The 15,190-nt window shown below is 32.9% G+C and overlaps 1 protein-coding gene across 1 annotated transcript; it reads left to right on the top strand.

Annotated features, from left to right (window-relative positions):
- Positions 1 to 9,088: 9,088 nt before the first annotated feature.
- On the top strand, positions 9,089 to 14,878 carry LOC121985107 (NADP-dependent malic enzyme-like). The gene is made up of 19 exons (XM_042538387.1): positions 9,089 to 9,351; positions 10,634 to 10,754; positions 10,845 to 10,919; positions 11,020 to 11,171; positions 11,248 to 11,353; positions 11,550 to 11,615; positions 11,764 to 11,859; positions 11,946 to 12,017; positions 12,096 to 12,179; positions 12,313 to 12,411; positions 12,805 to 12,852; positions 12,968 to 13,021; positions 13,114 to 13,212; positions 13,467 to 13,556; positions 13,649 to 13,726; positions 13,812 to 13,886; positions 13,993 to 14,083; positions 14,208 to 14,336; positions 14,430 to 14,878. The coding sequence occupies exons 1-19, from the start codon at positions 9,203 to 9,205 to the stop codon at positions 14,516 to 14,518; spliced, it is 1,773 nt and encodes a 590-aa protein (XP_042394321.1). The 5' UTR covers positions 9,089 to 9,202; the 3' UTR covers positions 14,519 to 14,878.
- The last annotated feature ends 312 nt before the right edge of the window (positions 14,879 to 15,190 follow it).

Here is a 15,190-nt window from a genome sequence, read left to right as displayed (position 1 = left end):
TAAGTTAGATGATCAAAGTTTAAATGTCTAGTTAAAAATGCATGATCTCATAGTTTTAGGGAAAATCAATTTTACATCTCACAAGACCATAGGTTTGACTTGTATGTGTTTTTGAAACACATTAGATACAAGTGAGATGTTAGGAGGACGAATAAAACTTAAGATATTGATTTAGTGCATCTTTTTAAAGTTTTAGTATCATCAAAATAATAGATTATGTGAAGTCTAATCATGGGAAAAGTAAGTATACAAGTTATATGCATTTAACCCAAAGATCATGGTTAGAAATTTATTTTTGGAAATCATTTCAAAATTATTTTGAAAAACCTTGGCGAAATCTATATTTTGATAGAAATTATCATTGATTAGTTGGATATAGAAACATTAAAGTTTAAATGGTTTTCAATTTTGTATCAATCTTTGAAAATGAGAGTTATTCTCTTAGAAAATTATTTTTCCTTGATAGTATATGACATAAGTAATGTCTACTAAAAATTTCATGATTTTTCGATAATCTTATAATTATCTATGATTTTCTAAAATTGAATATGAAATTATTTTCAATAATTAGAAAATTTAGATACAGGTAATTGATTGACTCAAACGATTACTACACCCCAATCGATTAGGATGAACTTTGCGAGCATAGAGGCTCGCAGAATTAATCGGGTGATCGATTTAGTATGCGTAATCGATTAGGACAATCGATTAGCACTGTGGTAATCAATTGAAACCCAACTTCAATTGATTAAGAGAGGCTGTAATCGATTGGTAGTTGAAATCAATCGATTAAGAATAGTAATTTTGGTCGAAATTGTTTGATTTCAGTCCGTTAAGTCATATTTAGTCAAGTTAGTTAATCATCCCTAACCCTCCAAAGTACTTTGATAAGTATTTTAGGGTAATTTTATTAATGACAATAAGAAAGGAATAATTAAATGAGACTAATTTAGAGTTTAGGAAGAGATTTGGATTCAAAGTTAAATTTTCAACCTCAGAACTTCAACTTTGGGTTTTCTAAAGGTTTAGGAACTCCAAATTATTGTTGGTGCAATGATAGATGTTTGGACCATATTTTTAGTGGGAGTTTCTCCTTAATAGTATGAATTTTTCTTTTAATGATAAGGATTGAAGACAATGGAAGATTGACAATCTCCATTGTGAAAAATATATGCTCAAGGTTGAGCATATTATACAATGAAAGGTATGAGACTTTCATTGGGTCTCTTTGGACATAATGACTCTCGGGGAGAGTTTTTGATGTGTGTCAAAGGGGGAGAAAATATGAAGTTTAAGTTAGAAACCCACATTCATACTTTGGTATGAGATGAAGAATGGAGTTGGGCTAATATGGATTATCTTAACTTAAACATATTGTCAAACATCAAAAGGAAAAGATTGTTAAGAGATTGTTTGGTGCAATCATCCTTAGATCAAGGTTGACTAGTTTGACCAAGCTTAAGTGAATTTGAGCTTGAGTTTCGATGTTTGAAAAATCTATTTTGGACAATATGTGAGAAGAGGTCAAGTAGATCAAAGTTGACCATATACTTGACTGGGAAAGTCTTAATTGGAGGTTATGTAAGGGCAAAGTCCTAACTCGATGGTTAGATAAGAGAAAAGTACTAATTAGTGATTAGGCAAGACAAAGTCATCCTAGCTCGAGAGTTAGGCAAGGGTAAAGAATTAATTATGGTTAAGTAAAGGAAAGTCTAAGTGGGTAAAGGAGGACCACATGTTGGTAAAAAAAATTCCAAGTGGGTCTAGGAGGACTACACATTAACAAAGGGAAGTCCTAACTGTAGTTAGGCAAATAAAAGTCTAAGTGAATCAAGAAGGACCGCACATTGGTAAAGGAAAATCCTAACAGTGGTTAGACAAAGAAAAGTAGGCAAGAGGAAGATCCAAGTGGGTCAAGGAGGACTGCATTTGGTGATCGGAAGTCCAACGAGAAGTTGGTACGAGATGGAAAGTCTAAGTGTGTTAAAGGTTGACCGAACACTTAGTAAGGAAGTCTCAACAGGTCACGGTTGATCAAATGTTGGGTAAAGGGAACCATAGACTCAGATCAAGCGTGTTAGGGTTGGACAATCGATTGAGTAATAGATTGACCCTACCCTAATCGATTAGGGTGACTTTTATCACAAGGACAAAAGGTGGTGGAATTGATTGAGCAATCAATTCCGGCCATGCTAATCGATTAAGGCAGTCGATTAAGAGCTGTGTTTGTTGCGAGAAAGAGAATCAATTGAGGCAATCGATTAAGACTTCTTAATCGATTTGTCTAATCGATTAAGTCCTTTCGCGAGAGAACAAAGAGTTTAGGAATTGATTGAGTAATCGATTATGACTTTATGAATCAATTGGGATGGCTCGCCAATCGATTAAGGTTCAAAAAAAGAGTCGTTCTACAGGTTGTTGGACGGTCAGATAACATGACAATCGATTAGGGAAAAGAATAATCGATTAGAGTTGTTGAGTGAACCCTAGAAAAGGGTTTTCACGAAGGTTTGAAGGCAATTTCTCTCACTTACTCTCCATTAGTTCTTGAGCACTTGGAAGATAAGTGTTTCTACACTTTCCAATGATCAAAAGGCATCTACAGCCTACAAGGGATCAAGCAAGGTGTTTATTGTGTTGTGTATTCATTTCCTTATTATATTTTCTTATTGTGAGCTTGTACGAGGTTTCTCCACCTCTGGATTATTTTCGAAAAGAAGTATTTTTCATAGTGGAGTGCGTGCATTGTGTGGATCCTTGGATTAATTATCTCAAAGTGGTGGATACTAAGTAAATTTGGGTGCTAATATTGCTTCAAGTTTTTTAGCTGCAACAAATCAACAAGACGAAGTGATTAGAGCTAATCACCTCTAATTCTCGGAGTGTCCTAACAAGGAAGGTCGGATGCAACATCAAGTTAGATCATCCTCATTAGACTCAACACATGAGACATTGAACAAGAATATAGAAAATTCATATGATTGAAAAATAGCACAAGTCAGAGGCCCAAGAATTTGACATTCATGCCAAAACTAGGCTAGATCAAACTCAAATTGGTGTATTACCAAACCATAAGAATAAGAGACAAGCAAGTGAAGTGAAGTGCATTGACCTCTTAAACAAGCTAGGATGTCAATGGAGGTTATCAATGTTATTAGGGTTGTATCTAATATAAGGTAAATTTTAAAAAATAACCCCCTCAAATAATATCATCTACATATAATTTAGGAAAGTGCCCAATTGATTAGAGGATGATAGATTTGTAGGGATCTTTTATGAAAAATAATATATAAATTCAACAGAAAAATGATCCCCCAGAGATCTATGTGAATACAGTATACAAACTTTGATAGAATGACTATATTTATTGCGTTGATAGTACAATCCTGACAGTAACTTTGATTCGACAGATCTCAGCAAGATCAGAATGGTTGTGCCTCTTTGGTATCCACATGGACACGTTTCACGTTCGTTGTACGAACTTAGTTTCGGAGAAGAACCACATTCGATGTGCTAGCAACTTGGATGATTCGGCCAAGAAAAGAAGAAAAGGAAGACTAGAATGATTCACATGAAAATTCATTTCCAATAACTTTTTATACTCATCCAATGAATACAAAAAGTTTTTGCCTTTTGGTCTCCTTTTTATTAATGCTCTATTAATGGACATCAATCCTCTTTAGTGGTTGAGTCTAATCCAATGAGTCTAATTTAGATTAGACTCAATCTAATAATCCAATGATTAGATTCATTTGAATCTAACTCAATGAGTCTAATTTGGATTAGACTTAACCCAATAGTCTTAAGATCCATCATATTTTAGTCAAACTAAAATAAATTCATCTCCAAATCAATATATTCTTTGTGTGTGACCCAATAGGTTCTTGTAACGTTGACAATGTCTCTATTTAAATACATATGCAATGAGTAACATCTAGCAATGCATTATTGTTATCTAAGTGACGAGAATGTAAAGATCCGACCCAACCTTTCTGTGTCTATTATCTTATATAACTTAGTTCTTCTATCCTTGATATCTAGATTGATCCATAAGACATAAACTGTGTCATATTCTTATCAATCTTTGTGTTTTTTTTAAATTTCTAAGTAGACTCACTCAATTAAATATCTCAATATCTCTTATCAATCATTGTGTTTCTTAATCTTAAGGGGCCCCCAGATATCATTTACATCATATGGAAGAGATAAATCTCATTTGCATCACTCACATTCCTCCGCATAACTTATTGCATACCCAGTGATCGAATTTATAATCCACCTTGTTACAAGTGACGTTTGCCGATACCAAAGTACACAATTTCTAATGTAGAGAATTGTAGTGACTTCAGGTCTAAGGATTATTTATACCAATAGTCACTATGAGAATGTTTATAACACTCATATAACGATCTATGAAACATTCCCATGATAGATCAATTTAGTATATATTCTCTAATATATACTCATGTGTCAACTTGATATTTTATATTCATGACTTGTGAGATTAAGTTATCAATTGACTTACATGTCAGTCTCAATGCATTAATATTGCCTTTGTATATTAATGTTTGACTAGGAATAATTAAGAGTAGTGTTCTCTATATATATCTACAGTCTCCCACTATCAATTCAATCAATTAATATATTGTAGATTAGAACCTACTACTCTACAACATTATTATACTTATTCATCTGACACAGATCTAAAGTAAATATAATAACCATAAACTTTGTCATTTATTAATAAAGTATAATATAAAAGTTTCCTTGTCAACCATCTCATAATTGGCTCTAAGAGCTAATACTAACAAGATTTACTATAATGGGGCAGATATCAATTCTGGATAGGTGCATGCCCTCGGAGAAAAACTCCTCTCACTCCATAGTCACTTAGCGGTCGGCTATAAGATGCCCCCATGATTTACTTATCTTCATAGAACTATGGGAGGGATAAATTGTGAGGGGCGCTCAGACTATGGTACTGTAGCAGAATGCCCATGCAGTCTCCCAAACATCTACGATTTGATTCTCGACTGTGATGTATTGTAAAAGATTTTCTTCGAGTGAGATGATAAAAATGAGATGTTGGACCACTAGGCAGCCCAATACGAGTATTAGTGAAAAACTTTTATAGAACTAAATTGGTCATCGCTAGAATTAGTTGGCCTAAAGGACTAGATATCTAGTGCTAATTAATAAAAAAAAACAATCTACATGTAATTTGGATTAATGCTTCTGTTTTTTTTTTTTATCTTTTTAGAAGCTAAATAAATATTTAGGAACTAAAATTTTTTTACTGGTTATATTTAGTAAATAAAACATATAAAATATTAAAATTTTATAGATAATTAATTTAAATATTTTAAATTCAAATATGAAAATATAAATATATGAATGAATGATGTGTACAAAGTGAATAAAGAAATTGAAATAATAAAATATTATTAAAATTTATGATTAATTTTTTTTTATGATTTTCGTAAAGCATGAGTATTCAATTTTATAGAATCTCCTTGGGTTAACACGGTCAACTTAATTAATTAAGTAAAAAAATATATCAAAAATAAAATACCTAAAAGGTGAAAAATTTTATTATAAGTTTCCTTAAATTACGTAGAGGTTCCTCAAATTAATTATTAATGGTGAAGGAGATTAATACCTTGTTATTATAATAATCTGGTAGTTAATTGAATATCCCGTAAGAATATACACTGTAGTATTACAGCAGTGTAGCTGCAAATAAAGAAAACACGTACGTACGTTCAGTCTATACGTATTTTATTTTATCGCTACAAATAAAATATAAAATATGTATATATGACACGCAGATTAAAAAGTGACCCATAACATTCACGAACACGTTGGATAAGAAAAAAAACATATCTATCGAAATTGAAAAAAAAAAACAGATCTCGAGTTATATTACAATTAAAAACTCTCGATGAATGAAAGAGACATAAATTGTATTATCGGTTGATGATCTATCCGTTTCACTTCATAGTCATCACGATATGTTTACGTTATAACTTTTTTTCAGCATATTTTATTTTCTAGTTTGTGATTTAAAAGAGATTTTTTTAAGAAATAAAACATGTATACTTGGAGAATTAGATTATCTAGGATTAAAAAAAATTATTATTATCATTATTTTAACTTATAATACAATCTATAATATTTTTTGACGGACCCTAGCTAGATGGTTGGACCTAAGGCGAAGGCACATGGGCCTCCCCTCAAGTCCAATCCTGATCACCCAAAACCTAAATACCTAATCAAATTAAATTTTCAAATAGTTATTTACATATTTATTAGTAAAATTTATCCAATATATATTCATATAATCTTCGTGCAAGCAAATGGATTTGGGCGAACTGTCGGTGGATTTAGAGGAAAATGATAGTCTTTAAAAGTATAGTCTAATTTTTTTAATCATGTGAACGAGTCCTGACAAAAGGCACAATATTATCATGAATTATTCAAGCATTAGAGAGAATTGAACCTTCCTTGCATGGGAGTCTTGTCTCATCACTTACTTATTACATCGAGCTATGAAGTTCTTTAAAAGTACATTGATAATCCAAATATATAATTTTTACTATCCAATTAATTTTAGAGATAACTAATTTGATTCCATAAATTTTTTTCATTAGTTACCATATAAATCAGGAAATGTAGATGAATCATAATAGATGACTCAGTTACAAATAATTCATACTTCTCAAGTGAATCATGGCAGAGATTGAAACCCCTATTGAATAGAGAGTCTCTCTCATCACTTATCATCGCACTAGAGCTCCCGGAGTCTCAAATGCTTATCCATAATTTTGATGTTCAAAAAATTCATATATTATTTAAAAGCTAGCTATTTGGATTGTCGGTGAACTAACAACTTAATTAGATACCCCACAATATAAAGGACAAGGAGCCCTCACATTATCTTAACTGTACTAAAGCAAATAATGGAGTGTAGTGTGCTTATGTTAAATGTGCTAAAGAAAAGAAATAATAATAATAATAATAATGGATTTATATATGAACATGACTACATGAGTTAAGCATGCTATTGTCATACGGTAAAAGGTATTTTGTAGGTGGAAGAAATTTTATTCCATAAAAAAACTTCCATATGATAATCTACCAGCAGCATGTTACTATCATGGTTCGTGCCACAAGTGGAAGAGTGCTGCCACATGGTAATCAGTCACTTTCCATGGGGCTGCTATTGTTATATTCAAGTGGAAGGAGATAGGGTTTGGATATAGTTTTCAACCACCTAAACCTTTCATTTTAAATTAAGAACATATAAATAAATCTTTATAATTAATATATTTTATATTATATATATTTTTTCTTTTGATACTTCAGCCGACTAATAGATAATCTTTTCTCTCTAATTTGTTTATCTAATAAATTCAAATAATAGCTAAAATATGATTTTAAATTCAAATAATAGCTATAATTCAATTAATTATATACGATTGAAATAAAAAATAAAAATGGGGCACCTGTCATGAATGGGACACCTGTGATGATTTGACTTTTGCATGATTTTTTTTTCTTACAGAAAGTAAATACAGTGGCTTATCCTTCTGTGTTAGGACATATATCAGATCACTCTGATGCCATATAGAATAATTGAAGATAATTTTAAATGTGCACATTTTAAATGCTATTTTCGAAACTGTCCAAAATAGAATAATTGAAGATAATTTTAAATGACCCCTAAATTTTAACTAGAACATTTTATTTTAGAATATTCATCGTCCAAATTTAAAGGCGCAAGACCGATCGGATCATGTGACGTCGTAATATAAAATCTTTTAGGGTTTAAAATAAAATAAATGGAACATGCTCACTGAACTTTTCTTGTTCGAGGACAGATCCTCTCGTAAAAAAAACTAAAAGAAAAATAGATAAGGATAATGATGGTTTATAATTATAGTTGAATTTTTATCATGATTTAATTATAATTAATTATGATTTTTTAAAATTTATAATTTTCTTAGATTATAATTTAAATTTGGATAAATGACCAAGAGTTACTAGCACGATGGACAGATGATCAAATAGTCTGATACAAAATAGGATGATATTCATTTCGATCTAAAATATAATATGAAAGGACATTAAATATAAAAAGAAATTATAATTAATTATGATTAGATCATAATTATAATCTAATTATAAATGATTTATTGAGTTTTTTTTATTATAGACCGGGAGATTTGTCAGGACATTTGCGCTCTTTGCTAAGGGTTCAAAATCTAAAGATTTCTCTTTTGTTAATGCAATCGTGAGTGCCTATAAAAAATATTAATTTTATTTATTAAAAAACATACATGCTCCTTGACATTTTAAAAATATAATAAATATTAATTTTATTTCAAATTATTTGTTCTCCATGCAATTAGTATTTCTTGGATCATTTTAAAATATTAATTTCTAAATTAACTTTAGATGAATTTGTCTTTTTAAGAGATTCAAAATTATATTTTAATTTTGATTAGTTAAAATCTACATTATTTTAACAAATTGCTTTAATCAAGGAGTTCATATGGTCCTTACTATCTGGTTCTTCTATAAATTATATTTCAGATCACAATCAAAATTTAGGTAAAATTAGTTACGATTTTTCTTAAGTTCAACTTCCCATCAAAATTATAATTTTGATCAAGGTAGATGACTCGAGGCTACCGATAATGGATACATCGTCCTTTACTCAGCGTCATACAGTTTGTCCACCATTAATACCTTCTAATCATCTATCTCAATCTAAATTATAATTTAATTAGAAAGATAAATTTTTAAAAAATTATAATTAATTTTGATTGAATTTTAACTATGGTCCAATGTATATAAATTATGACAGATAAAGACGTCTTAATTGTCAAATAAATACTAAACAAGCACTTTACTCGGGAATTTTCATAAAAAAGTCCTTAAGGAAAATATCTATTTTTTTCAATTTGTCAAATTTCTGTTTGTCAACGAGCGGTACACTAAGCAGTATTTCGGAAACTTATTGGGGGGTAAATGCGTATTTCCAATTCAATTCCAGTCAGAGCTAAAACTATAAACTACCTTCTCCGCCGACGAGGAGACTAAGCGGTTGTCTGGCGCCGCTGCGTATTTCTTCTACTACTGCCCTCCTCTTTCCTTCTTGTTGGCTTCGGCGGCTGAGGCGGGGAGATCATCAAAGGCCATGGAGAGCACTTTGAAGGAGCTGAGGCCGGAGGGAGAGTCAGTGATGGATCCCAAGTGCTTGGTCGGCGGAGGCGTGGAGGACCCCTATGGAGAAGACCAGGCCACTGTGGATCAGCTCGTCACGCCCTGGACTGTCACCGTTGCCAGGTATGCTTGAATTGGTAGATCGAGTTAAGTGAAGGTTTTTGTGCTCCCAAATCGACTCAGCCCTCTTTAATCCCTAGCGGTATTCCGATTTTTCCCTGATCTACTCTTCCGAAGAGTGTATATCATCTATAAAAACCTTTGATGATTGTTTTTTGTTTCTTATGAGCTTTCTGATTTGGACGATCCCTCTTCAAACCGGCCTTATTTTAGTCAAGTTAATTCGAATTCGAGGGTAGAAGTGAAAAAGAGCGGTACCTAAAATTGGAGCTTTTGACCTCCGAGTGATTTTTTTTTTTTGGTGCAGTTCGATGCTATCTCAGCAACATAATATTTTGCTTGTTCAAACTTTGATTCTTTTGATTAACGTGATTTAATTTTTTTTTAAAAAAAAGTCCAGACGATGAGGCATCTACCGGATCTTTTCTTGGGCCTACGAGTCCGATATTGTTTTCCTTTTGCGTAGTAATTTTTGGTGCATGTGGTAGCCGATAGAATCACCGATGATAATTTATAGAATAATGACAATTCAACAGAAAATAATTTTGTATTTTTTTATTGAATCTTCATGAAAATTTTCTTAATAATTCATTAGGAATAATTTGAATGTGATAATGCTATGTTTTAGATTTTTCAATAAATTTATATAATATTTTCTATTGGATCTTCTATGAATTAATGATTACATTTATTGCTGTTAATATTATTTACTTTTAGCACACTTTTTAAATAATTAACTTGTAACAACTTTAATTTGATCTTTAGATTTTTTTCTCATTTTTAGAACAAAGTCAATATGCTTAAGAAAAACTGTAAAAACATATTTTCTTATATAAATAATTTCTCAATTCAAAACAACAGAGCAAGAGTCAAGGTAATACTACTTGAATAACTTTAAGATGCTAATTTTAAAATTCATGTATTATTTTATAGAGAAGTGAAAGATTGAAAAAAAAAAACACTTTAACTCAATGTTGTCTTATTTTTATATTTGTTTTTTTATTAAATTATCTTTATTATATTAAATTATGATTTTACTTTCAATGTGCAATGTGTGAATGATCAACTAGATTAAATATAAAACATTAAGTGCTTGTTGATAATCACCATCCCTTTTTGCAATTTTTTGATCACCATTTGACTTGAAATCACTGTGCATAATTGATACTAAACACAGAACTAAATTTCTATTAGGCTAAATTATGCAAGTCCATGATTGACAATTGCTAATATATGTCTGCTCTGTTAAGATATTGATGACTCACAAGGTGTAATTTTCCTACAGTGGATATTCTTTGCTGAGGGATCCACGCTTCAACAAAGGGCTTGCCTTCACCGAGAGGGAGAGAGATTCTCACTACTTGCGCGGACTCCTACCTCCAACATGTTCCACTCAAGAGCTTCAGGTTTAGAGGAGTCATTTTCCGTTGATATTCTTGCAAAATCTTATGAAATGAATCTAGTAATTTACATATCAAATATGGGATGGATTTCAGGAGAAAAAGTTGATGAACAATATTCGTCAGTACCAACTTCCACTTCAACGCTACATCGCAATGATGGAACTTGAGGTACTACAAAAAAACATTCTTCCAAGTTTTCTTAGTTGAGAAATTCGATCTGCAGCGCATGACATTGGTCTATGGATGTATTGTGTATTGTGATCACCAGGAGAGAAATGAGAGGCTATTTTACAAGCTTCTGGTTGATAATGTGGAAGAGTTACTTCCTATTGTGTATACACCTACTGTTGGTGAGGCCTGTCAGAAGTATGGTTCTATTTTTAAGCGTCCTCAGGGCCTTTATATCAGTTTGAAAGAGAAGTAAGATATCTTTGCATGGTTATGCCATATTCTTATTAATCTTTTGATACAAACCAATGCTTACTTTATCTTGCAGAGGAAAGATCCTTGAGGTCCTGAAAAACTGGCCTGAGAAGAGCATTCAGGTTATTGTAGTGACTGATGGTGAGCGCATTTTGGGTCTTGGAGATCTTGGCTGCCAGGTCAACTATCTTGTTGTATTTTCAGAATGTCCATCATCATTAAACTGTGTTTGTCCTAAAAATTTGGGGTTGGCTTATTTTCAAAATTTTATGAGTCTAAAGTTGTTTTTCATTGACAATTTTGGGCGGATCTTGTGTGCACCATAGATATCTTTGATTTCTTGTCAGATCTATCCAACTTTTAAAATTTAATCAGGGAATGGGTATTCCTGTTGGCAAGCTTGCTCTGTATACTGCTCTTGGAGGAATTCGCCCTTCTGCTGTAAGTTCTGTTCAGCACCATCGATCCCCTTCATTTTATTTTCATATAGTGTAACATTTTTCTTGGAAGTTAGCATATTTTATTCTGAGGCTAATTATTTTTCTTTCTCATCCTGTGTTTGTTCCAATTATAATTTGTTACCTTTCAGTGCTTACCAATTACAATTGATGTTGGTACGAACAATGAGAGTCTGCTTAAGGATGAATTCTATATTGGCTTACGTCAAAAAAGAGCCACTGGACAGGTAATACACATTGAGCATCTTTCTACTTTGCTACCAACACTTAATTGTACTTCTGTGAAGTGTTTGTTTCAAATGTTTGGTTTTAGGAGTATTCTGAATTACTGCATGAGTTCATGACTTCTGTCAAGCAAAACTATGGGGAAAAGATTCTTATCCAGGTAAAAAGCCACACAATAATATTCTCATTTGAGTATTCTTGATTTTGATTTTAACTCTCATTTGGAAATTGATTCTAGTTTGAGGACTTTGCCAACCATAATGCTTTTGAATTGCTTGCAAAATATGGAACAACCCATCTTGTTTTCAATGATGACATTCAGGTATTAGCTAATTTAACCTATGAAGCCTACACTATACTATATTTCGTATATCTTGTCATCACTATATATATTTTTTTGTCATTCACTACTATGAGTATGTTAAGCGAATTCTCTTTTTTGCTTGTCAACACAGGGCACAGCTTCAGTTGTGCTTGCAGGAGTTGTGGCAGCTCTAAAGATGGTTGGTGGAACATTGGCAGATCAAACTTTCTTATTCCTTGGTGCAGGGGAGGTCATTCTAAATACTTCCTCCTTGTCATAAAATAGTAGTCATTTGGAATTGTAAGTCTCAACACTTCTAAAACTCCACTGCCAACAAAATTACTGGTATGAGAACCATATTGGATGACCAAGCTTCTCGCATGCTGCCAATGATGATCCTTGAGATGTTTTAACTTAGTTCTTGTAGTTTATGGTTAAATGCCTAAATTATTCATTTTTATTCACTAGGTAAAATGATTCTACAATTTCTGGAATATCATGTAATCCAACACAATTTTCTTGTACTTGGTGTCCAACATTTTGAAAGCCTGTAGTATGAATTATAGTTCACTTCTAATTAGTATCTTTTGTATACTTTTGAGGTTTGCCATCCGATATTTGAGTTTGTGTATGATATTTGCAGGCTGGTACTGGTATTGCAGAACTCATAGCTCTTCATGTGTCAAAAGAGGTACTGCAGGGATTATATTTTCATGTCTCTCCAAATAATATCACAAGTCTTGATCTATTTATGAGTTGAGAGGATGTCCTTGTCCAGGTAACTAACATATAGTTTATAAATGTAGACTAAAGCACCGTTGGAAGAAACTCGAAAGAAAATTTGGCTTGTGGACTCGAAGGTTAGAGAGAATCCAGCAAGTTTTTGGTTGTTCTCTTTGCTTTTTGACACTCACCGCTATCGGACTTAACTGATAAAATAATATGTTTATAGGGCTTGATTGTTAGCTCACGCAAGGCATCTCTCCAGCACTTCAAAAAGCCATGGGCACACGAGCATGAACCAGTCAGTACCCTCTTGGATGCTGTCAAGGTGTGCAATCTTCCCCATGTTTGAATATTTCATTAGCTATCAATGAATGCATCACATTATACAGAAAATGTTTTGAATGTTATTTTGCTACCCTTTTGCATTCAGTATTGATGCTGCCTGTTTGTTTTTCTATCACTAATTTGTATCAAACAAATTTCTTACAATATCTAGGCAAATGATCTTCTCTGCATTGGAACTTTTTAATTGCATGAACCCAGCAGAAACCTTGAATATTGAGTGGATTCATTTTGCAGGTTATGAAGCCTACTTTTTTGATTGGCTCATCTGGAGTGGGAAGAACCTTCACTGAGGAGGTTGTCAAAGCCATGGCCTCTATCAATGAGGTAGGGCTGTTTCTCAATTTTCCCTAGTGTTCTCCAAGCAAATACAATTAGCCACTTCTATCTTTGTTTTTGTTTCCATTTACAAACTACAGAAGCCCATTATTTTGGCTCTTTCGAACCCAACTTCACAAACTGAATGTACAGCAGAGGAAGCCTATACTTGGACTGAGGTAATCCTATCTTTAAAATTTAGGTCTCCCAAAACCGTATTTGAAACTAGATGAATAAACCTTTCGACTTATCTTTAATCGTCAGGGTCGAGTGATATTTGCTACTGGGAGCCCGTTTGATCCTGTTGAATACAACGGCAAGACATTCGTCCCTGGCCAGGTTTCTCTTTTACCAACATATCTTCAATTTCCCTGGATCATGTGTGTTTTAGATTTCCATACAGAAGCTAACTTGTTTCACCCCAACTTCTTTTTCCTGCTTCCAGGCAAACAATGCATACATATTTCCTGGATTTGGCCTTGGCTTGGTGATGTCAGGAGCTATTCGGGTGCATGATGACATGCTTCTTGCAGCCTGTAAGTTGAAACATTGATCGAGGGATTAAGAACTGAGTTAGTACATGAAAAAGTGTGCTAGTTGTTGCTTTTGTCATCTAAAATGGTGTCGGTTTGTTTCCTAACCCTTAATTGTCTGGAACAGCTTATGCTTTGGCAGATCAGGTGACTGAAGAGAATTTTGAAAAGGGCTTGATCTATCCTCCCTTCTCCAACATCAGGAAAATATCAGCTCATATTGCTGCGAATGTCGCAGCCAAAGCATACGAGCTTGGTGAGTTTTCTTCATCATCATCATCTGCTGCATTACTCGGTTCCAATATTGCCGACAGCTGACTCAGGTTCTTTCTGTATGATCATATAACAGGTTTAGCAACACGGCTTCCTCGCCCCCAAGACTTGGTTAAGCATGCAGAGAGTTGCATGTACTCCCCCATTTACCGCAGCTATAGATAAACTCAACTCGGTAACAAGTTATCTAGGTGAAGCAGATGCTACTTGTCTTTAATAAAAGCTTGCAGTTTGAAACTGGAGAATGTATCCCTCCAGCCGCTGAAAATAACTACCAGAGTGCTACTTGTCTTGATAAAAGCTTGCAGTTTGAAACTGGAGAATGTATCCCTCCAGCCGCCGAAAACAACTACTTGAGCTGCATATGTTGTTCGATTCTCCTCTCTTTTTTCTTGGAAAACCTTGCTCAATCCCTTGGGGGAGTATGTCTGTAATGAATAAATTTTGTGTGCTGGAAAATATCTTCGACTGGATGTTTTCTTATAAAGCGTTGCCTTGAGTTGTCTGGTGACGGCTTTCCTCCTAGCTCGCTCGCTCGCCTACTGAATAAATTGGAAGTATAATTTTGTCGGCCTTCAATACAGTGCATCATCATTACCATTAAAGCATAATTTTATGCATTTAATAAAACACCATAAGAAATAGATGCATGTATTCTGATATAGTAATTATAAAATGTATACGTGGAAAACAATGTAATGCCCTTGTAATTTCATGTATTAAATTATTAGTCTAGTATTAATCATAAGATAAAAATTTCTAGCCTTGGATTAATTATAAAAACAATCAATTCTAAAAATTAAATAGTATACAATAAAGTAAATAAGAGCAAGAATA

The sequence above is a fragment of the Zingiber officinale genome, chromosome 5B (assembly GCF_018446385.1).
Source record: "Zingiber officinale cultivar Zhangliang chromosome 5B, Zo_v1.1, whole genome shotgun sequence".
NCBI classification, from domain to species: Eukaryota; Viridiplantae; Streptophyta; class Magnoliopsida; order Zingiberales; family Zingiberaceae; genus Zingiber; species Zingiber officinale.
This window is presented reverse-complemented; position numbering and strand designations above follow the sequence as displayed.

What these genes read in the sequence shown, in the direction of transcription:
- LOC121985107 (XM_042538387.1), top strand. Translation starts at nt 9,203, where the DNA reads ATGGAGAGCACTTTGAAGGAGCTGAGGCCGGAGGGAGAGTCAGTGATG. An exon ending in TATATCAGTTTGAAAGAGAA is followed by an intron (nt 11,172 to 11,247) that starts GTAAGATATCTT and finishes TTTATCTTGCAG; the next exon opens with AGGAAAGATCCTTGAGGTCC. An exon ending in AGCCAAAGCATACGAGCTTG is followed by an intron (nt 14,337 to 14,429) that starts GTGAGTTTTCTT and finishes ATCATATAACAG; the next exon opens with GTTTAGCAACACGGCTTCCT.